General features: G+C 48.5%; 1 protein-coding gene and 1 long non-coding RNA gene across 8 annotated transcripts in view; one reads left to right on the forward strand and one right to left on the reverse strand.

Annotated features, from left to right (window-relative positions):
* CFAP57 (cilia and flagella associated protein 57) overlaps positions 1-13,152 on the forward strand; it is a 67,091-nt gene extending 53,939 nt beyond the window's left edge. For 3 of the 4 annotated variants that reach the window (XM_004003513.5, XM_012116834.4, XM_060399528.1), the window contains 4 exons: positions 1,239-1,373; positions 1,456-1,599; positions 7,941-8,070; positions 12,790-13,152. In XM_004003513.5, coding sequence (XP_004003562.2) covers positions 1,239-1,373; positions 1,456-1,599; positions 7,941-8,070; positions 12,790-13,001 — 621 coding nt within the window. In that variant the 3' untranslated portion in view covers positions 13,002-13,152. Of the gene's footprint in view, positions 1-1,238; positions 1,374-1,455; positions 1,600-7,940; positions 8,071-12,789 lie in introns of those variants that run through there. The other variant, XM_027968647.2, reaches the window with a different exon arrangement.
* LOC121819116 (uncharacterized) overlaps positions 1-22,069 on the reverse strand; it is a 39,808-nt gene that overhangs the window by 13,452 nt on the left and 4,287 nt on the right. For 2 of the 4 annotated variants that reach the window (XR_006059319.2, XR_009596707.1), the window contains exon 4: positions 4,036-5,520. The exons of 1 other annotated variant lie outside the window; for it this stretch is intronic. This is a non-coding gene — a long non-coding RNA (uncharacterized LOC121819116). Of the gene's footprint in view, positions 1-2,455; positions 5,521-22,069 lie in introns of those variants that run through there. One more of the 4 variants, XR_009596696.1, reaches the window with a different exon arrangement.

Raw genomic sequence — 22,069 nt, forward strand, 5'->3', positions numbered from 1 at the left:
TCCTCTGTAGTAGGTGGTTAAGGCTTGACTACCAAAACAGTGCAAGCTCAAGGGACCTCAGAGGTCACCTGTTCTGGTCTCTCTATGTAATAAACAAGGAAAGCAAGGTCAGAGAGATTATGAGATTAGAAACTTCATCCAGAACCCGTAGCTATTTAGCACATAGAAGCCAGTGCTGGAAACCCTGTCTTCTGGTCCTGGGCCAGGACTTGGCTGCACCCCCACTCCCTGGTGGCTCAGACGGTAAAGCGTCTGCTTACAATGCGGGAGACCTGGGTTCAATCCCTGGGTCGGGAAGATCTCCTGGAGAAGGAAATGGCAACCCATTCCAGTATTCTTGCCTGGAAAATCCCATGGACGGTGGAAGCTGGTAGACTACAGTCCATAGGGTCGCAAAGAGTCGGACACGACTGAGCAACTTCACTTTCACTTCATTTTCACCCCCTGGCATAGAGCACCTCATAGTGTTGGTAGAATCAGATTGAACTTTTCCATCTCCCACATCAAGCCTTGACTCTGGACTAAATAATACTAGAAGCTGCAGAGCTATCAATGTGAATTGACACAGATCTTGCCCTTTCCAAACTGAAGAGGTTAACAGGTGATTTATGATACGTGCATAATAATTAACCGTGCAAGGTAGAAAATTGTGGAGCATGATTAAATGGGCTGTTAGGAGCAAAGAGAGAGAAGAGGCTCTCTAGGTCAAGGGTGGGGGACGATGGGTGGATACCTGAGAGACTGTGGTGGAAGAGCCCAAGTTTACAGATGAACCTTTCTGCCCAATTTTGTCATTATCTCCCCTACCCACTCATTCATAGCAGCCCTCAGGAAGGAGAAACACTGGATGAGCTCCCAGGGGGCCAAGGAGGCCCCCGCCTGGGATCCACAAAAGGGAATCAGTGCTCTCCATCCTGGCGCTGAAAGGAGTAGGTGGCCAGTGGCATCTCCTTTAGTCTTATAAGGCCTGTGGTCCTGGAAGAAATCCGGAGCCAATAAAGAAATCCGTGTGTGCAGCGTCTTAAAGATGCGAAACTATTCAGGCCAGGGGCATGGAGGTTCAGTGCCTCCCCTGCGGGCCTGTATGCCCCTCCTGATCTCTGGGCCCCATGTGGCCCCTGGCAGTCAGTGATGAGTCCCAGATGAGGTGTTTCTTGTCCCTTTAGGCAGCCACGAGGCTGCAGCCCCTGTCCCTGGAGAGTCCCTGCAGGGCCAGAAGTAAATGCCTCTGCTCACAGGAGCGGGACTTGGAGGCGCTGGTCAAACGGTTCAAGACGGACCTCCACAACTGCGTGGCCTACATCCAGGAACCGCGGCAGCTGAAGGAGAAGGTCCGCGCTCTCTTTGAGAAGTACGTGCAGCGGGCAGATATGGTGAGCTCTGCCTCCCACTCCCGCTCGCCCCTGTCCTCTGGGCTCTCCCCTCCCTCGTGGCTCACCCCTTCTGCCCTGCCAGGTAGAGATCGCGGGGCTGAACTCAGACCTGCAGCAGGAGTACGCCCGTCAGCGGGAACACCTGGAGAGGAACCTGGCCACTCTCAAGAAGAAGGTGGTCAAGGAGAGCGAGCTGCACCGCGCAGATTACGTCCGCATCATGCAGGTACCCACACACACCCTTGGAGACCAAGCCATCGGAGATGAAAAAGTCTGCCAAGGGCCCCTCCAAGCCCACTGTCCTCAGGACTCCCCCAACGTCCGAGGGAGCCACTAGCTTTCTCCAAACTTCCTTCTTTGACTCGTCTCCTCTGACCTCCCAGAGCTCATCCTGGCGGTGACTATAGCCCAGAGCCCCACCTAAGGAGGCTTTCTCAGCATTTCCGTGCCCACTCCTGCACTTCAAGGCCCATTCGTCTCTGCCCCATCTCTCTTCACCAGGCACCTGTTTCTTTCTTCCACCCCCTCGTCTTCGTGCAGAGCACTCCTGCACCTGCCTCAGGCCTCTCCTTGACCCCCATTTCCTCTGGACCTGCGTCCACGTGACTTTGGCTCTCCGAGTCGCTCCCTTCCGTCTCCTCTTTTCTGTTTCCAGCTCTTGCTTCACCTTCTTCTGTTTGGCTGTTTTTAGTCTGCTACCCATATCATATGTCCCTGCTGGCCAAGTCCTCTCCCGGGAGCACGGCCAAATCTTTTGTCCTCTCCCGGGAGCGTGCCTGTCGCCTCCCACCTCCTCTGGCTTTTCTGATGCCTCAGGTCCCAGCTCTTCTCTTGGGTCCGGAGCCAACCACACCAACCCTAAGGGCTGTCCTCCCCCTGATTTAATGAGGCCTCCCAGGACCCTTCCTCGAGCTTTTCAGAGAGCCTTACCCTATTACTACCGCTTCCACTGAAGTACACTATCAGGACTGCCAGGCAGGATTTGCTGCCAGTTTCTATCTGGGTATCAGTATCATCTGAGGCAGTTAATGTGAATTAATAGTAAGAGAAAACATCAGAATTACGTTTATAAGACACATATCTTTTAACATGTGTATTTCTTTAATGCTGTAATGTAAGTACCGGAATGGGGATGAGCTGCAATTAGACTAAAATAAATTAGTTCCAAACACAGCTGGGAAGAGCACAGTGCAGTCTAGGCCAGACCCAGGCATGCTGGGCCTCATGCCACCTTCCAACCAGCCCCTGCCCATGGCCCAGCTCCTGAGTCCTGACAGCAGCCAGAGGCCCAGAGATGGGAGCGGACCCAATGGATGGGACTCTTCGCAGCAGCTGATACACGGAGCCGTTGCTAGGGGTCTTGAGTGTTCCCTAGCATGGACAGCCCCCGTGGACGCCGCAATGCAGCATGCAGGGCAGGGGGACCAGGGTGACTACAGGAGAGGTTGTCAGCTCGTGACACTGCTGAACTCATCTGTGATTTACCGCCAGAGCACAGGCCTAAGGGGTCCACCAGGGGCTAGGTTCCTCTCTCTGTGCCAACCAGGCCCCCAAAGCAAGTATCAATCCCAGGAGAAGAAGGAAAAGGAAAGAGGGCGGAGACCACAGGATAGATAAGAGTAAGAGCATCAGCAGGAGGCTGCGCAGGGCTAGCAGAAGGTCCCCCTTTGGCTCCCCCATTCCCCAGGGACTGCCTGCCCACCCCTGCTGAGCCAGGGTGAGAGTCTGGGGAGCAGAAGCAGAGGGGACCCAAGCAGGGGACTCTGATGGCAGGCAGAGAAGCCGTCAACAAGGAGCTCCCTGGAGAGCATCATAAACCTGCATGCTGCATCAAAGTGCCGCAGACAACCGGAGGGGGCAAGAGGGGGGTCAGGATGCAGGGCTCTGGATCCATCCCCTCCACCAGAAAGACTCCTTGCTTATTTCAGTGGGCTCTGTGTAGGATTTTGTTTGGAAGACGTAAAAGAAACTTTGAAAACCTCTATTCTAGATGATAAAAATTGTTTCCTTCTTTGATCTTAAGGGCCAGGCAAGGTATTGGGGTAGTGAAGCATAGCCTGTCTCAGTTCAGAGCCAGTTTATCCTCCTGCTAGCCACTCTTGCTGGCAGGTTCGGGGGAGGGGAGACGACTCTTCAAATTCTCCAGGAGCCACCTTCCTATCTGTACAAAGAGGAGATGATGCCACCCTCAGCCAGTGACTGTGAGGATTGAATGAGCTAACTAATCTAAAGCATCAGGTACTGGCCCAGTACAAAACAGGGGTTCTAAAAAGGCAGTTTTCCTTCACTTCTCCTGAGCAAAAGACATACTCCAAAACCAAGGCAAAATCCAGTAGGAGAGCCTAGAAGTCCATCACAGCATGGACTGGGGGTACCTGTGAGCTGGAGGCAGCCAATTCCAGACCTCCCAGCTGGTGGCCTGGGGCACCCGCTGCCTTGATACATATTTGTAAGGAACTCGTCTACAGGAACCAAGGCCCTGGCACTTAAGTCTCAAAGAGCCGAGGAAGGCTGGGGCAGATATGGCATCTGAGAGAAACTTGTTAGAAGACACAGAGAATGAAGTCAGTGTTTCATCTGTATGTTCAGACAGGAGCGCTTGTCACTTATTCTCATGCATGCTTGCAGATATGAAAATAGGATTTGCAATAGAATACAAATATCTAGGACACATACTTTATTCATTCAGGATACATATTTTGCGAGCTTCTCACATGCCAAGCTACAAGCTGACCGTGGAGGGTTGCCAGATGAATGTGAAGACTTGCCTACTCTCATGGGGCTCCCCTAGGGGAGTGGAGGCCGACACAAGCAATCACTCCTCCACACCAGGCATGTAGTCTGGCCAGTGCACTGGAGAGGCGGGCTTCAGCTAGGGGCCGTGGCATTTGAGCTAGGCCTTGAATGGTGAGTAGAGGGGGTCAAGGAGCAACGGAGGAAGAACCTTCCAGGCCAAGGATACAACCTGAAAACAGTCAGAGAAGAGTGAGACCTTTGGGGTGTTTGGGGACCCTGGAATCCTCTGACCTAACTTTATCGCAGAGCATGGGGGCAAGGAGGAAGGGCCTGCTGGAATGGTAGGTAGCTTAGGGTCACATTGAAGGGGCTTTTTGTGTCACACCAAGAAGCATGCAGTTTATCTTATAAGCTGGTGCCACCCAAGTTTTCTTAAGTAGGTAGGGGTGTTATCTGTTCTGGAAATGTTACCGCTATGGGCAGAAGGGAAAGACCGGTAGGGAAAGGCATGTGGCAGGAAAACCCGTTAGAAGATGATTCTCATGTTAAAGAGAGATGCCAGGCCTTGGGAGGGAAGGTTGTGATGTCAGAAGACATTTCAGAGTAGAGATGATACATAGAAATGTCAGGCTGGATGTGAGAGGAAGGCTGAAAGAGAAACAAAGAGATGGTTCACTTGTGCATTTAGGCAATTGGCGACCCCACCAGCTGTGGGCTCAGGAAGGACACCGCTGGACGCGGGGCTCCCAAGTTTCTGGAATAAATCTGTTGCCTACTTTTTGCGCGCTAACCAGACGCTGCTGTATTCTTAAAGATGTCAACCCAAGGTAGGCCAGTAGGGGGTGCTCTAGGCATTTCCTCTCCATGCCCTTCTTCCTGGGAGTCTGGAGTTCAATGTCATTCCCATCTGGAGCTTTCTGGCGTTGTCCTCAACCGAAGGCAGTCCTGGACAGCTTGGCATAGCCTCTTCGTTCAGAAGGCTTTCTATCTAAACAGACCTTGGCATCCCTGAGTGTGTCTCTTTCACATAGCCCAAGTCCTGGTGCTCAGGGGATCAGGGTTAGATTTTCCCTGCCAGAGGAGCTGTGGGCAGTGGGGGAGGGGGGGTAGCTCTGAAGGATTAGAAGAGTTTTTGTAGACCATCCTGACCAAGGAGGGATCCGGAACAGAAGGCTCAGGAAATCTGTTGCATTCACGTTGTAATTTCACAAAACTATTCAAGGCATATACAGTTGACCTCAGCGTGACCTCTGGACTCCTCAGAGCATGGGCCACCCCAGAAAGCCGTCTGGTACTTTTATCTAAGGCAGCCCCACTTGTACTTTTCCGAGCTTCCTTGGCCATCATCCTGTGTGAAGTGTGGCCGGAGGTGATGTACATCAATGGTGAGAAAGCAGAGTCTGGTAGGCACCTGTGGGCAGACACAACCAAATCTGAATCCCAGCTCTGCCCTCCATGCACAGCCTTGGATTCCTCTTCTGAAACTGAATCTCATCACAACTTCCTCGTAAGGTGGTTGTATAGATCAAATGATGTCGTGTATGCAAAGTATCTGATATGGTGCAGGAATCTAGTCAGCCGTGAAGTTATTATCTTGTTGTTATCATCATCAAGGGCTTCCCTGATAACTCAGTTGGCAAAGAATCCACCTGCAATGCAGGAGACCCCAGTCTGATTCCTGGGTCAGGAAGATCCGCTGGAGAAGGGATATGCTACCCACTCCAGTATTCTTGGGCTTCCCTCGTGGCTCAGCTCATAAAGAATTGGGAGGCTCAGTGCTTGCTCCCTCTTAGCTCTGGGCCTGAAACACTCTTCCCTGCCCTCTGCCTCCACAAGGAGGCTTCCTTACACTGGTGACCCCCCCACTCACTTCTCTACACTGGATCCACACTGGACCCCCTCGTCTGGCATAATAAGCACCTAATAGGCTTCCCATTTTTATGAATGAATGAACAGAGCAGAGGAATCAGGTTGCGCTGAGTCCTGGGCCTCAGTGATGCTCTAGTGAGGACCGAGCCATGTTCTGGAGACCCGTCTAGGAGGCCAGTCTCATAGAGCTGTCCAGGGATGGCAGTGGGGTCAGAAATGCGTATATCAAAAGGTTGCAGCCAGAGGTCCCAGTCATGGCGACAAGGTTGTCAGGGTGGAGGGAATGGCAGGGGCTCCACGTGGGGCCACCACAGTTGCAGAGGAGAGATGCTGAGAGCTGGTGATGAATGAACACTAAATTCAGTTCAGATGCAAAGTCAACAGGGTTGAGTGACATGATGAATAGAGATTGCCTAGGAAGAAGTACCTTAAAATGTTCCTGAAGAGAACTGTGGAAATGGCACTGTTAGTCTCTGATCTTTATTCTGACAACTATTACTTTATTGAATGAGGCAGAGGATGTGAAACTGAGTGACATCAACTAAGAAGAAGTGTGGAGAGAGCCCCTGAGCAGGCTGGTGTCCCCAGGGGTTCCCTGGGGCTCTCTGAAGACTCCTTTCTATCTGGTCTCCCCTGACTTTACCCCTTGATTTCTAATTTCCCCATTAGGAACATTCATCTTTTTCAACTTGGCATCTTGCATTAGTTATTCATTTGCTTATCCCTTCCACAAACATTTATTAAGAACCTCTTACGGGTCAGGCAGAGTCCAAGGTCTTAGAATCCAATGAATACATATTTAATTCATTATGTCATGATATAAAGTCAGCAGGGAGGAAACAGAGTATCTGGAAAGAAAATGTGGGCTATGTATCTCCAAGGTTTGGGCTGTTTAAAGGGGTTAAAAATGAGGAGAAAACCTGCTGACTTTATCAAAAAATAGGCACAAAGCTGAGCCTGAGAGAACAAAGGAGTGGCAATAATTGGGCATTTCATCCAAGAGGGAGAACTCTTTTTTTAAATGAGGAATAGTGAAATTAAGTGATATACTATAACTCTGAAGGCAGATCTGACCTGCTTAGATGAAGAGGCGCTGGAGGGAAGGCCTGCCAGGGTGTCTGCAGTTCACATCCTCCTAACAGAGAAGGCTTATCCCACTGGCTCAGGATCACCCTGTCCTCTGGGCTCAGACTCCCCACTCGCCACTCTGAAGATGGAATCCCAAGCTGAAGCACAGCGTGTTTCTGGAACTGGTCCATCTCAGGTCGATTTGGCTAGTGTTTGCTGTGTCAGTTCAGCTCAGTTCCTAGGAATCCATCCTGGTCACTCAGGCAGTGCTAAATGCCTTTGCTCTGCGTCCTACTCCTCCATCCCAGCAAGGTGGCCACCTCACTAAAGTGTGCCCAGACCCCTCACCAGACCCCAAGCTCTTCAAGTAACGAATGGAAAAAAGCAAAGTGGAGTACAGCACCGAAGAGCTCTGAGCTCTGGGGCCAAACTGGGTCAGGATCCTGGCTCTGCCGCACGTTATCTGTATAGTTTGGGTAAGTTATATCACCTCTCTCTGTATAGTTTGGGTAAGTTATATCACCTCGGTTTTTTCGGCATTCTGTGGTCGTAACAGAATCTATGCAGAGGGTTATTATGAAACTTCAGTGTGTTAAATCCATGAAAATCATTGTTGTTGCTACTGATGGGAAGAGCCTGGATGGATGGGAATGGTGCATACCGTCTGTATCTTACATTGCCCGAGTCCACCTGAAGGTGAGTCAGCTGATACCTCAAGAGACCAATCCATGAGCCAGAATAAAGACTCATGCCACCAGAGGAACCAGAGATGTAATCTAGATCCAGGACCAACCCTGACCTTCTCCCTACACCCTCAGCCCCAGGCCAGGGGAGTCCTGTGCCCACTGATCACTTATCCATCTATACTCACTCTCTCCTCCTCCTTTTCTATAGGAAAATGTCTCCCTGATCAAGGAGATTAATGAACTCCGCAGAGAGCTGAAGTTCACCCGCTCCCAAGTCTATGACCTTGAAGCAGCTCTGAAACTGACCAAGAAACTTCGACCAGAGGTTTCAGAGACAGGTAATGTCACCAGTGGCCAAGAAGGATAGGCACTGGGATCCAGGGGACAGAGGCAGCCACAAACAGGTCTCCTCTTGGCTTCCAAAGCTGCCTCTCCCAAGCTTCCTCCTGCATCAGGTCACACCCACCCCACAGCCTCCTGAGCACCTCTCCATGCCACACGCCTGCTCCCCAAAGGCTTTGTGAGGACCCTACCACATTCAAACACTCGCAAATCCAAAATCCTTGGGGTTAGCTAAGGTTTCAGAATTCAGGATATACTATATATACTATACGTTACATAACTATACTATAGACTATACATATGTACTATACATCACATAACATCCCTAGAGGAGTCTGGGGCAGTGCCCTGAAAAATCAAACATATTAGTCTTTCTGTAGAGAAACATATGAATATTCACACTCAAGTTCATGAGTCTTAAATGCTTTCCATTGTTTAAGTTTTTAGCATTTTACAATTGTGGGTAAGGGATTGTGGACCTGTACAACAAAAATACGGGCAAAAAGAAGGACCAGAAACTATTTAAAGGGAGAGTGGGAAGAATGACCCTAGAAATGTTAAATAAGTTAGTTATTGCAGTTATAAAGTTCCTCTGAATTTCTGATAGCCAAGACAAAAAGGGGAAAAATACAATAGTGTATATAGCTCTTATATGGAGAAAGGACATTTTTTCTGGAGAAGCAAACTTTTCTCTGGTACTAAATTCTATGAGAAACTTATGTATTATATATAATACATAAGCCTTATATATAATACATAAGCCTTATATATAATACATGAGCCTTATAATATATATAAAATCGTGTGTGCATGCTAAGTCACTTCAGTCGTGTCTGACTCTTTGTGAGCCTATGGACTGTGTAGCCTGCCAGGCTCCTCTGTCCATGGGATTCTCCAGACAAAAATACTGGAGTGGGTTGCCATGCCCTGCTCTGGGGAATCTTCCCTACCCAGGGATCGAACCTACATCTCCCACAGCTCCTGCATTGCAGGCAGATTCTTTACCACTGAGCCACCAGGGAAGCCCGTATGTATGATACATATATAGACATGTCTCACATGCCATTTTTGTTCAAGTTGAAGAGAAGTTGAGAGGGTCGACTCTGTGAGTAGAACCAGAAGAACAGTATCAGCTCTGAAGAACTGACATGAGACTACCACATGTGTCAACATGGCTGAGAGCCTGACTTCTTGGAGGTGAACCCATCCCTTAGAAGGGATGCATAGATGCGTCTGTGAACAATTGCAAAACTTCTCTTTTAAAAAATATTTCAAATATGCCCGAGCAGTCTAGCAAATAACCGCTTGAGACCTCCTCAGGATGCTGTATGATACAGCCAGGTTCTTCTCATTGCTGCTGGGTTGGCCAAAAAGTTTTTTTTAGGTTTTTCCACAAGCGCTTCAGAAAAGTCTTAACAAAATTTTGGCCAACCCAATACAGTGGAAACTGTCAGACATAGACAGAAATTGAGAGAAAAGTCTAACAAATTTCTGCAAATCCATTCCCCACCTCAAACAAGTATCAACTCCTATCACTTTTGCTTCCTGGGTCTCTCCAGCCCCAACCCAGTTACTTCCACCCTTTAATCAAACATCATGTCACTTGTTTCATAGAGCTTTACTCAAGGGAGATTTCATCTCTACTAGTTGAAGACAGGTATTACCAATTGTCTGCCTTGAACGGAAGAAGGCTGGCTTCTGATTTTGAACACGGGGCCACCAAAACAAGTTAGCCCCAAATACACATTCCCAAGCTGTTTAAAATTAACCAGTTCATTTATTAATAGTTTTAAAGTAGGCAAAGGCAAGTGATGCAGGCCCAAGAAGGTGGATAGGCTGATAGGCCTTTGTGTGCGGTACCTTCCCAGGGTTGCTACTCTCCCCAGGGCTCCAGGGCTTGACTGAGGAAATGGTTACCAGGAACACTGAGTAACACAGGGGGGATAAAAGGTCAAGAGTCTAGAAGAAATCAAGAGCCTAGAAAGATCAAGAACCTAGGAGCCGCAGCAGAAGAGAAGACAGAAGGAGCAAAGGCAGAAAGAGAAGGAGCCCGACTTCACCTGGAAAGGATGAATGCTGAGTGCTGGCCCCATCAGACCACTTAGAGGCCCAAGGCAAGGCTTCCCGCTGGCCACTGCTGACCACTGCTGACCACTTCCTCTTTGGTCAGCAATCTCTCTCTTCCTTGGCCGTCAGCATCTGTTCTTTTCCTCCAGGGAAGGGGTCGGCAGTGGATAGGAAAGAGACCCCTCTCTCACTGAGAGAGAGAAGCTTGACTGTGGTACGGGAGCTGGAGACATAGTTTCTCAGTGAAGAAGGTGGCAAAGTCATTCATTAAGAGCAGAGGAGAGGGTGGATTTGACAATAATTTCTTGGATATGATGCCAAAAGCACAGGCAACAAAAGAAAAAAATATAATAAATGAGACTGTCAAAATTTAAAACTCCTGGGTATCAAAGGACACAGTCAACAGAGTGAATAGGCAACCTATGGCATGAGAGAAAACATTTACAAACCATAAGGCTAATAAGGGGTCAATGTCCAGGATATATAAAGAACTCCTACAACTCAAAAAAAGAAAACCACCTGACTGAAAAATGGGCAAAGGACTTAAACAGACACTTTTTTTTTTCCCAAACAAGATACACAGATGGCCAACAAGCGCATGAAAAATGCTCAGTATCACTAACAGTTAGGGAAATGAAATCAAAGCCACAGTGAGATACTGCCTCACACTCATTTGGATGGCTATTATCAACCAAACCAAACCGAAAAGAAAGAACAAAACAAACAAAAAACCCTGGAAAAGACGAAGTATTGACAAGGATCTAGAGAAATGGAAACACTGGTGTACTCCTGATCTGAGCATAAAGCAGTACAGCCAGCATGGAAAATAATACGGTGTTTTCCTCGGAAAATTAAAAATAGAACTACCATATGAAGCAGAAATTGCACTTCTGGGTTTATACCCAAAAGAAGTGAAAGCAGGGTCATGTTCACAGTGGTGGTATTCACTGCCAAAAGGTGGAAGCAGCGCAAGTTTCCATCAGTAGATGAATGGATAAATAAGACGTGGTGGGTGCATGCTAAGTCGCTTCAGTCGTGTCCGACTCAGTGCAACACTTTGGACTGTAGCCCACCAGGCTCCTCTGTCCATGGGATTCTCCAGGCAAGAATACTGGAGTGGGTTGCCATGCCCTCCCCCAGGGGATCTTCCCAACCCAGGGATCGAACCCGAGAGTCTCCTGTGGCTCCTACACTGCAGGCAGATTCTTTACTGCTAAGCCACTGGGGACGCCCTAAAATGTGGTACAGAATGCAATGAAATATTATTCAGCCTTCAGAAGGAAGGAATTCTGACATGTAACATAGATAAAGCTGAGGACATTATGCTAAGCCAGACACTAAAGAACAAGTACCATAAGATTCCACTGATCTGAGGTACCTAGGGTCGTCAGATTCAGAAAGACAGAAAGCAGAATGGTGGCTGCCGAGGCTGCAGGCTAGGAAGTCGCGGAGCTATATAATGGGTATGAGGTTTGAGTTTTTCAAGATGAGAAGAATTTTGGAGACTGGTTGCACAACAGTTTGGATGTACTTAATACTACTAAACAGTACGCTTAAAAATGGTTAAGAGGGTAAATGTGATGTTGCATAGACTTTATCACAATTTTCTTTCTAAGTGGGAGAAAGGAGTTGGAGTAGGGATTGAAGTTCCTGAGTGCCACTGTGGGGTATGAGAGTTTGCTGATGTACATAAAGTCCGTCTTCTGGAAACCAAGAATTCGAATCTCATGTGTTACTTTCACTGGTAGTGTGCAGCAGGCCAGGTGTGAACTTGGAGACCCTGGATGGTCGGGTTATCTCGGGGTTGGGCTAGGCAGGGTACCTGGGAGCAGAGCAACAAGGCATCTGGAATACCGGAGTTGCTGCCATGATGACAGAAGAAACTCACCGTGGGGCTAACTGGACAGAAAAGGGAGTGAATCTAAGAGGAGGCCATTTGGTGGGTGAAACATGGAGCTGTCCAAGAAGGTGAGCTCTAAATTCAGCCGAAGAAGAGGAGAGTGGAGCACTGGGGTGAAACACCCTGGACGTGACGAGGGAAGGGAAGGTACAAAGCTGGTGGGCAGGCCAAGCACATTAATGCCGAGAGTTGGACCTTGTGAGGCCGTCAGTGGGATGAGCCATGGACACCCGCATTGCTCAGGAGGATGGCAGCACAGAGGCAGGAGGAGGGCTGAGAGTCTCCGGGGACATCCTCAGGGAACATGCGTGAGAGACCACAGCAGGAGGCATCTCCAGGAGCAGGTTTACGTGAGGACAGGCAGCTTCCAGGCCAAGCTGCGTCAACAAGGAGAGCGGCACCCTCTCTCCGGGGCGGGGGGGGGGGTATGCACAGTGTGCATGGAGGGACCTCAGGGCAGGCAGACTGGGGGGGTCAGAAGAGGGGCCGGGCTGAGGTCAGGCTCTGCATTTGCCGTATCACTCCAAAGCGTGCCCCTTTACTTCTCCACTGCTAGACGGTGCAATGGCTCCTCTCTTTATTCCTAGTGTCTGGGATGGAGTGTCTACCCCATAGTAGGTGCTCAATGAACGTGTACAGGAGTGGGGGTCGGGGCTGGTGGGGGAAGGAAGGATAAGCCGCTTCCGAAAACCTTGGCAGCAGTCCGGGAACAGACCTCCCAATCCTAACCCTGCCCTGTCCCCTGCAGTGTCCGGCGAGGACTTGCCCAGTGTCCCTCCCACCGTGAGGCTGAATGTGCAGGAAGAAACTGGGCGAATCATCGAGATGCAGCGCCTGGAGATCCAGCGCCTGAGAGACCAGATCCAGGAGCAAGAGCAGGTCCCCGGCTTCCACCCCCTGGCCGGGATGCAGCTGCCATCCCTCAGCAGAGAAGCGGATTTAAAGGCCCAGACCAAATGACACCCTCTGGTGAGACGTCTCCGGCCTCTCCAGAAGGTGCGCCATGCGCCTGTCCTGGACTGACTCTGGGCTGCAACCCAGACCACACGAGCCTCTCCCCCAGGCCCTGGGGAACCTGGGACACAGGCGGAATAAAGGTGTTGGCCCACAACCACGTCCAACTCTCCGCTTAGCCGCGGAGCCGGGGAGCGGGGAAGGGAAGGAGGGACCCTGAGGCCCAGGGGGTTTCTGCTCACCCAAAGCCGCCGCTGCCAACCCCTGTCCAGGCACCTGGCTGCCCGCCCCTGCAGAGATCCCATGCCCCTCCCCGCACCAGGCCTCAAGGGCAGGGCTATCTGTTACTTCTAACCTGCTTTTTCCTCTGCCAGCTGCATCAGGGTCAGACAAACCCTACGTTTTCTTCTCACTTATGAAACCCAGCGAGCTTTTCTGAGGATTTTCACATCTGTGTGAAAGTGAGAGTAGCTTCAGGAACACGGCGCCGTTGGTAGCGCTCCCCAACATCTTCCAGCACCTGCAGACCCTGGTGGTAGGACTATACGCAGAGCTCTGGCCTCCCTTCTCTTACTCCCCATGCCTCTTTACACTTGTCATCCTCAATCTGCAGGGCCCTGCCCGGCTCCTGCATTTCTAGGGGGTGCCTTTCCCCCAAGACCCTATACTGGCTGGTCCAGCCACACGCACCAGGAAAGGTGGGTTTTTATGCGCTAAGAACCCAGGTGTCCTGTCTTCTCCCACCTGCAGAGGTCAGACACCCTTCTAATACCCAAATAACAAATATTAAGCCCCCAGTCTCTGCTGCCCCACTGGTTGTCTTAAACCTGGCATCTCCAAAGCATCTCCCCATCTTTCCCAATCTGCTTTACCCCAACTCTGGGCACTGCTCTTGAGTTAGTTTTCCAAGTAAGAGCTGAGACAGAGCTGTGAAGCTTGCCGAGGCTCTCCCAAAGGTTGAGAACAACAAAAGGAGGTGCAGAGCAGAGGCCCCGAAGCAAAGTCTACGTGGATCCCTCTCTCCTGAGCGACTCCCCACCCCCAGCCCCAGCCCACACCATTTTGCAGGGGCCAGCTTATTCCCTCCAGACCAGGGTTCACCCAGCAATGTCCCCTGCCCACAGGGAGACCAGGCCCAGAACATTATCATGCCGAGTAGATGAGCTCTTCTGGGAACTCAGACTTCTCCATCCCAAACTAGCTTTACCCTCTTCAGAAGAAACTGACTCAGAATGAGGTTAGGGAGGTCAGCAGGGCCAGATGGTGTGGGAACATGAAGACACGTTACAGGTAGGGGACCATCCAGAGGCCGCTGCTGAGCCACTGAGAGTCAGTCCCCACTGCTTCCCAAGCTTTGCCAAACAGGCCTCCTTTCAGTTCCTGCCAAACTCTTTCTTGCCTCTGGGTCTTTCCACATACTGTTTGCTCTGCTGATACGCTGTCGCCTCTACCCCTCACTCAGTGAACCTCTCCTCAATCATCAGGTCATAGCTGAAATGTCGCCACCTGCGAAACACCTTCCCTGATCCCTTCCTCCCCCGCTTCATCGTCCTCCCTGCTAGTGAAAGTGAGCAAAGTGTCAGTCGCTCAGTCGTGTCGTCTTTGTGAACCCTTGGACTGTAGCCCGCCAGGCTCCTCTGTCCATGGGATTCTCCAGGCAAGAATACTGGAGTGCGTTGCCATGCGCTTCTCCAGGGGGTCCTCCTGTCCCAGGGATCCAACCCCAGTCTCCTGCATTGCGGACAGACTCTCGATCATCTGCGCCACTAGGGAAGCCCCCTGGCCCTCCCGATGACATATCCCTTCGGTGTGATGCTGCCTCTTCCCAGGCTCTCCATTTCATGAGGCAGGGGCTGTCTGTTTTCAGAGTTCATTCCAGAGCAGAGCATTGGCTAAGGGACCCATCTGCGGTGGCAGGGGCCATTAGGAGGGCTCCGTGGCCAACCACACACGAGGGGACAGCCGCTGGGACCAAGGTCGTGACCACGGACATTCAGAGAAGAGAGTGCTTTTGACTTGAGAACTAGAAGGAGTTATCCAAGCAAAGCAGGAGGGAGAAGGGCCCTGCAGGGGTAACTGGGGCTCTTCTCAAGGCCAGAAGGAAATTCACTGGAATTTTTCACCTTAAAAATGGCTTAGAATGAAGACGTCACATTTCACCTACAAGATGGGTCTTATGTTACTGATGAAGAAACCAAGGATGGCTAAAGTAGCTGGCATGGGGTCAGGATCACAGCCTGGTTTGCCCAGTGGCATCCACATCCTGTGCTCTTAATCCGGGACTGGAACACTGGGCCAGGTGGTGGAGGTTACAGAGTTTGAGGCCCACAGCATCTAACGCAGAAGTCGCTAAACTTGGTGACTCTGTCGCTAAACTCACCTAAGCCCATGGCTGGCTGTGGTCCACTGGGGAAGGACGAGGTGAGGAAATCCCAGGCCGAGGGAAAGCCCCACACACAGGCAGAGCCTGGCACCTCAGCCACCAAGTCAGCAGGGCACTTTCTCAGCTGCACAGGGGTGAGCACAGCTTCCTGCTGGCAAATCTGGGACCAACGGGACAATCTTGTTTACGTCTCCGTGTTGTTCTCTGATCGACGTATAGTTGATTTAAAGTGTTGTGTTAGTTTCCACTGTATAGCATAATGATTAAGCTGTACATGTGTGTGTGCACACCAAGTCACTTCAGTCATGTCCGACTCTTTGCAACCCCATGGACCATAGCCCGCCAGGCTCCTCTGTCCATGGGATTCTCCAGGCGAGAATACTGGAGTGGGTTGCCATGCCCTCCTCCAGGGGATATTCCCGACCCAGGGGTCAAACCCACATCTCTTAAGTCTCCTGCATTGGCAGGTATGTTCTTTACCACTAGCACCACCTGGGAAGCCATATATATATATACATATTCTTCTTCTTCTTCTTTTCCGTTATAGTTTATTACAGGGTATTGAATATAGTTTCCTGTGCTATACAGTAGGACCTCATTACAGCTCACATCAACCAGTCTCAAACTCCTAATGTATTCCTCCCCCATCCTCTTTCCCCTTTGGTAACCATAAGTTTGTTTTCTATGCCTGTGAGTCTACTTCTATTTGGTAAATGAGTTCATTTGTGTCCTATTTGATATTCCACCTATAAATGATATCATATGATTCTTGTCTTTCTCTGCCTGAAACACTTCACTTAGTATGATAACCTCTAGCTCCATCTGTGTTGCTGCAAAGTGCATTATTCCATTCTTTTTTATGACCGAGCAGTATTCTGTTGTGTGTATATACACACCACATCTTCTTTATCCTTTCATCTGTTGGCAGACGTTGTTTCCAGCATCTCCATGTTCTGTCCTCCGTGTTTCTCTACCAGACTGTTGGGTGGCATTGGTTAGGTGGCATTGCTGAGTGGCTGCTGCTGATGAGGCTTCCCTTCACTTTGCCTAAGCTGACTCCATGGGGAGGTTCCCACCCCGCTGGTGCCACCTTCTCCTTCACAGGCTCCCTTGAGCCGGTTGACCTCTCACTGGTGGAATGGGCCTGGCAGTCACCTCTGCTGGTCACCCACGTGCCTAGGCATTAGCATATGGACTCTGCCTTTGTTCTTCTGCTTACAGGCTATGGGGGATCCACTCAAAGCTGGTGTGATAGCTGTGCCTTTGGGGGCTACCCTCTTCTGGATCCCAGACATCCTTCGGTTCTCTTCCCCTTCATCTGGAGTCTTGGCATCAGTGGTGGCCAGACAGGGTGAGCTGCTCAGCCGAGACACCCTTGCCATCCTGTTCTCCCAACACTGAAGACACTGCTCTGTAGGAGTGCGTGCATCAGGGTCTGCCTCTCCCTACTGCTTTGTTTGCTTGTTTTGCAAGTTAACATTAGGTTTTATTAGAGTCTCAGGCAGCATGGGGATGGGGCAAGAGACACGCAGCAGCATTCATAGGAACTTCTATATTCATTGAACCTGGTCTTGTGAGAAGACATACAAACATATGACAATTAATGGAAATGCAACCCTAGAGGCATAAAAATATTTCAGCAACATGGAGTTGCTAGAAAAACATATTTGAGAAAAATGGAAAAACCTGAGGGTCACTCTTCCAGAGTCAGAGAGAGGAAGATTGCCATTAAGGATGGAGTCATCAAAGAAACTAAATGTTGCTTTAGAACAAAGGGAAAGGATGGGCTTCTCAGAATCCCTGTTGTTATTCTCAAAATTAAAAGACCAATGTGATTAAGGAATAGCTGACCTCCTACATATTTCCCACTCAAGGAATACATTTATTTTTGGTGATTAAAAACCTGTTTTCTAAAAGGTTTCTCTGTAGGAAAATATGAGGATTTGCTGAATTTAACCTCCCACTTTCCCTCAAAGATAATATTTATTATTTTGCCTTTCTATTAAGATTCATCTTAGTAATGCAAATAATCATAGTTTATTGCTTCAGTTTATTACTTGCCGTGTTTAATTTTTAACAGATTTACAAGAATGAGATTTAAATTATTTGTATTTGTCTCTTATAATGTAGGATTAAATATTCTAAAATTATTACTCCCAAAATCATAAAAGTTGCATTATATTAGATATTTATAATCATTATTGCCTATCAATTATTAATAAATATCATCAATATTTCATAGCAAGTACTATAAAATATTTGCAGGTATTTGAGAGTAGTGACTGGTTTTAAGCCAAAATAGTTTTCTAGTCTGATTTTTTTTTTTCCTCTTTTCAACGGTCCCTTCCTTTGCGAGAATGAAATTCCCTCACCTTATTTAGAAAATTCTGGATCATCAATTGTTTTGGTTATTTATTGTTATATCTAAAGCTACACCAAAACTTTGCTGCTTAAAGCAACAGCTTTATTTTGTTTATCACTTTATGGGTCAGAAGTTCAAGAAGGACTTCCCTTGATATCTTATCTCTGCTCTAAGTGGTATCAGCTAGGGAAGGTGACTAAGGCTGGAAGATGGCTCACTTACATGGCTGGCAAGTTTGTATAATAAGTCCCCAACATATTAACAAGTTCCATTCTGAGAGCGGGTTCATAAGTCCGATTTGTTTGTAAGTCCTACAAAGTTAGCCTAGGTATCCAACTAACACAATCAACTACCTAGTACTCTACTTTAATAGGTTTATAATAGTTTTCACACAAATAATACAGAAAAAAATTAAAAATAAACATTCTTAATCTACAATAGTGGAAGTGATGGAATTCCAGTTGAACTATTTCAAATCCTAAAAGACGATGCTGTGAAAGTGCTGCACTCAATATGCCACCAAATTTGGAAAACTCAGCAGTGGCCACAGGACTGGAACAATTCAGTTTTCATTCCAATCCCTAAGAAAGACAATGCCAAAGAATGCACAAACTACCACACAATTGCACTCATCTCACACACTAGCAAAGTAATGCTCAAAATTCTCCAAGCCAGGCTTCAACAATACATGAACTGTGAAATTCCAGATGTTCAAGCTGGTTTTAGAAAAGGCAGAGGAACCAGAGATCAAATTGCCAGCATCTGCTGGATCATGGAAAAAGCAAGAGAGTTCCAGAAAAACATCTATTTCTGCTTTATTGACTATGCCAAAGCCTTTGACTGTGTGGATCACAATAAACTGTGGAAAATTCTTCAAGAGGTGGGAATACCAGACCACCTGAGCTGCCTCTTGAGAAATCTGTATGCAGGTCAGGAAGCAACAGTTAGAACTGGACATGGAACAACAGACTGGTTCCAAATAGGAAAAGGAGTACATCAAGGCTATATATTGTCACCCTGCTTATTTAACTTATATGCAGAGTACATCATGAGAAACGCTAGGCTGGAAGAAGCACAAGCTGGAATCAAGATTGCTGGGAGAAATATCAATAACCTCAGATATGCAGACCACCCTTATGGCAGAAAATGAAGAAGAAAGAGCCTCTTGATGAAAGTGAAAGAGGAGAATGAAAAAGTTGGCTTAAAGCTCAACATTCAGAAAATTAAGAGCATGGTATCCGGTCCTATCACTTCATGGCAAATAGATGGGGAAACAGTGGAAACAGTGGCTGACTTCATTTTAGGGGCTCCAAAATCACTGCAGATGGTGACTGCAGCCATGAAATTAAAAGACGCTCGATCCTTGGAAGAAAAGCTATGAGCTACCTAGACAGCATATTAAAAAGCAGAGACATTCCTTTGCCAACAAAGGTCCATCTAGTCAAGGCTATGGTTTTTCCAGTGGTCATGTATAGATGTGAGAGTTGGACTGTGAAGAAGGCTGGGCGCCGAAGCATTGATGCTTTTGAACTGTGGTGTTGGAGAAGACTCTTGAGAGTCCCTTGGACTACAAGGAGATCCAACCAGTCCATCCTAAAGGAGATCAGTCCTGAATGTTCATTGGAAGGACTGATGTTGAAGCTGAAACTCCAATACTTTGGCTACCTGATGTGAAGACCTGACTCATTTGAAAAGACCCCAATGCTGGGAAAGATTGGAGGTGGGAGAGAAGGGAACGACAGAGGATGAGATGGTTGGATGGCATCACCGACTCAGCGGACATGAGTTTGGGTAAACTCTGGGAGTTGGTAATGGATAGGGAGGCCTGACATGCTGCAGTACATGGGGTTGCAAAGAGTCAGACATGACTGAGTGACTGAACTGAACTGAAAATACAATACCTTGAAAAGTACAGTAGTACAGCTGGCATACAGAGGCTGGCACTGAGTCAATAGGCAAGAAGAGTTATGACTGGAGGAGGGAGAGGAGGCGGGTGATAGTAAAGCTGAAGGAGGGTCAGCAACAGGAGACAGAGGGCAAACTGCACTTTCACTCACGTGTGACGTTGATGGCACAGGTTCTGGTTCCTTGCTGAAACAAGATGCACGTTTGCACCTTTGAAAGTTTACAACTTGATGGTTGGCATGTAGCGGACTTACTATATTGTCTATCAGCCCCATGCTCGTTTGGGAAACTCAAGGACCTCTACGCTGAAATGTGTTGACCTTCTCAGAATGGAGGCTGGTTTCAACACCTAAGAAATGTACATTTTATTTCTTTTTAGTCCTGGGCTTGGAATCTGGCAATATTATAACTTCTTCTGTGTTGTTGATCAAAGTGGTCAGTGTCCAAAGACCCACTCAGATCCAAAGAGAGGAGGCACAGACTCTCCACTGTTTCTTACAAAGTGTAACAAGCCATTACCAACCAGCAGGTCGCAGCAGGTGTGGAAGGGGGACTGGGGAGCCTGGGAATATCTGCATGTTCAGCTTGGACCCCAAGCATTCACTGTTCAGGATCTGGAGTGAGAGGTGAGAGAGCAGGCATGTCAGGGTTGAACATGAATGAACCCCAAGGGTTCTGGGGCTCATTCTCCCTGAGCTCTGTTGGGGTGAGCTTCCCTAGGCCTTGGAGGTTCTGGGGCCTGCTTATGCTCAGGGCATGTCTGAGATGCCATCAGACTGCCCACAGCTGAGCAAAACTGGGGAGCAGATTCTCAAGGAAGGAAATGTGCTGTGTCCCAGGCAGTAGGAAGGGCTCGCATTCTTGATCACCTATGATGACCAGTCGCGTAAAGGAATCTGTATTTATTGCTCATCTAGTATACGTCACATGGTGGGATTTGGCAGGGGTAGCAAGTGTAGACTAGTATTGCTAATGTATTAAAATGTATGCCCTAATGTATTAAACGTAGTAAAATTGGGACCACGAGATTATAGTTCTGAACAGAGAACTTCTGGGTGCACTTCTTTGTTCACAAAAAAATAGAAACCAACTCTAGCCAGTTTAAGCAAAAAAGGAGATTTTATTGTCTAGCCCTGGGGGTGTGTCATGGAATCTCAGGGCTGAGATACAATCAGGTCTTGAGAAGGACTTAAACTAAGACCTTTAGTCTTAGATTTTAGCCAAGTCACCCCCTCTCTTATTGGCTAAAATCACCCCCTCTCTTATTCTCGGCTCTCTGCAGACCAGCCTCCTATTGCCAGTTCAGCTGGCAGAAGGGAACCCTTAGCATCCCGTGAGTACATGCCATGAGGCTGACATGGAGTCTCTAGTCTGACCTCAAATTGCCAAAGGAGACTGTTTGGTTTCCCAGGTGGCACTAATGGTGAAGAACCCACCTGCCAGTGCAGGAGACACAAGAGACTAGCGTTCGGTCCCTGGGCCGGGAAGATCCCCTGGAGGAGGACTGGCAACCCACTCCAGTGTCCTTGCCTGGAGGATCCCATGGACAGAGGAGCCTGGCAGGATACAGTCCATGGGGTCGCAAATGTCCATAGGGTCACAAAGAACTGGACACAACTGAAGCGACTTAGCACACACACACAGCTTGAGTCTGGAGTTCACTTCTATCCAATCAACTGTGCCCATAGTGCTGGGTCACAGAATGGAATCCTGGTTACTGGGCTTCATTCCCAGAGTGAAGTTGGTCATTGTGAGCAGGGTAGATACCCCAATAATGTCTATCTGGGCAACTGTCAGGCATGGAATCTGGAGAAGGGGCGGAGGGGATGGAGCCATCGAAGGCCTACTGCTGCACCTGTGCTTTAAGCCCTTTGTCCCCCCGCCGCCTTTCAGGGTCACAGGGACGGGACTGCATCTGCTCACTGCTGGCTCCGGCACCTGCACAATCCCTGATCCAGAGAAGGGAAACAGCAAACGTTTGTCCGCGCGTTGCAGTCTTGCAAATGAAGAGACTGGGACACACAGAGGTTAAGCCGTGTTTCTAAGGTTCCACAGCTAGAGCTGGGACTGGGACCTTCAAGGTCAATCTAATTTCGAAACCAGAATTTTCTCTACTGTCCATGTGTTTCCTAAACACCTATTATGTGCCAGGCCTGTTCTAGGGGCCAGGATCTCTCTACACAAATCTCTCGCTTCGTGAAACTTATCTTCTAGTGGGGTAGACAGACAATATTCCAGACAGATAAGAAGAATATATGGCATATTAGACAGCAAAAAGCTAAGGAGAAACGTGAGAGAATAAAGGAAATCAGAGAACTAAGGGCAGGGAGATAGGAAGTATGTGAAAGGCTGTGATTTTCTTTTCTTTTTTTTTACTTTTTAATTTTGTATTGGAATGTAGCCAACTAATGATGTTATGATAGT

The sequence above is a fragment of the Ovis aries genome, chromosome 1 (genome assembly GCF_016772045.2).
Source record: "Ovis aries strain OAR_USU_Benz2616 breed Rambouillet chromosome 1, ARS-UI_Ramb_v3.0, whole genome shotgun sequence".
Lineage (NCBI taxonomy): Eukaryota > Metazoa > Chordata > Mammalia > Artiodactyla > Bovidae > Ovis > Ovis aries.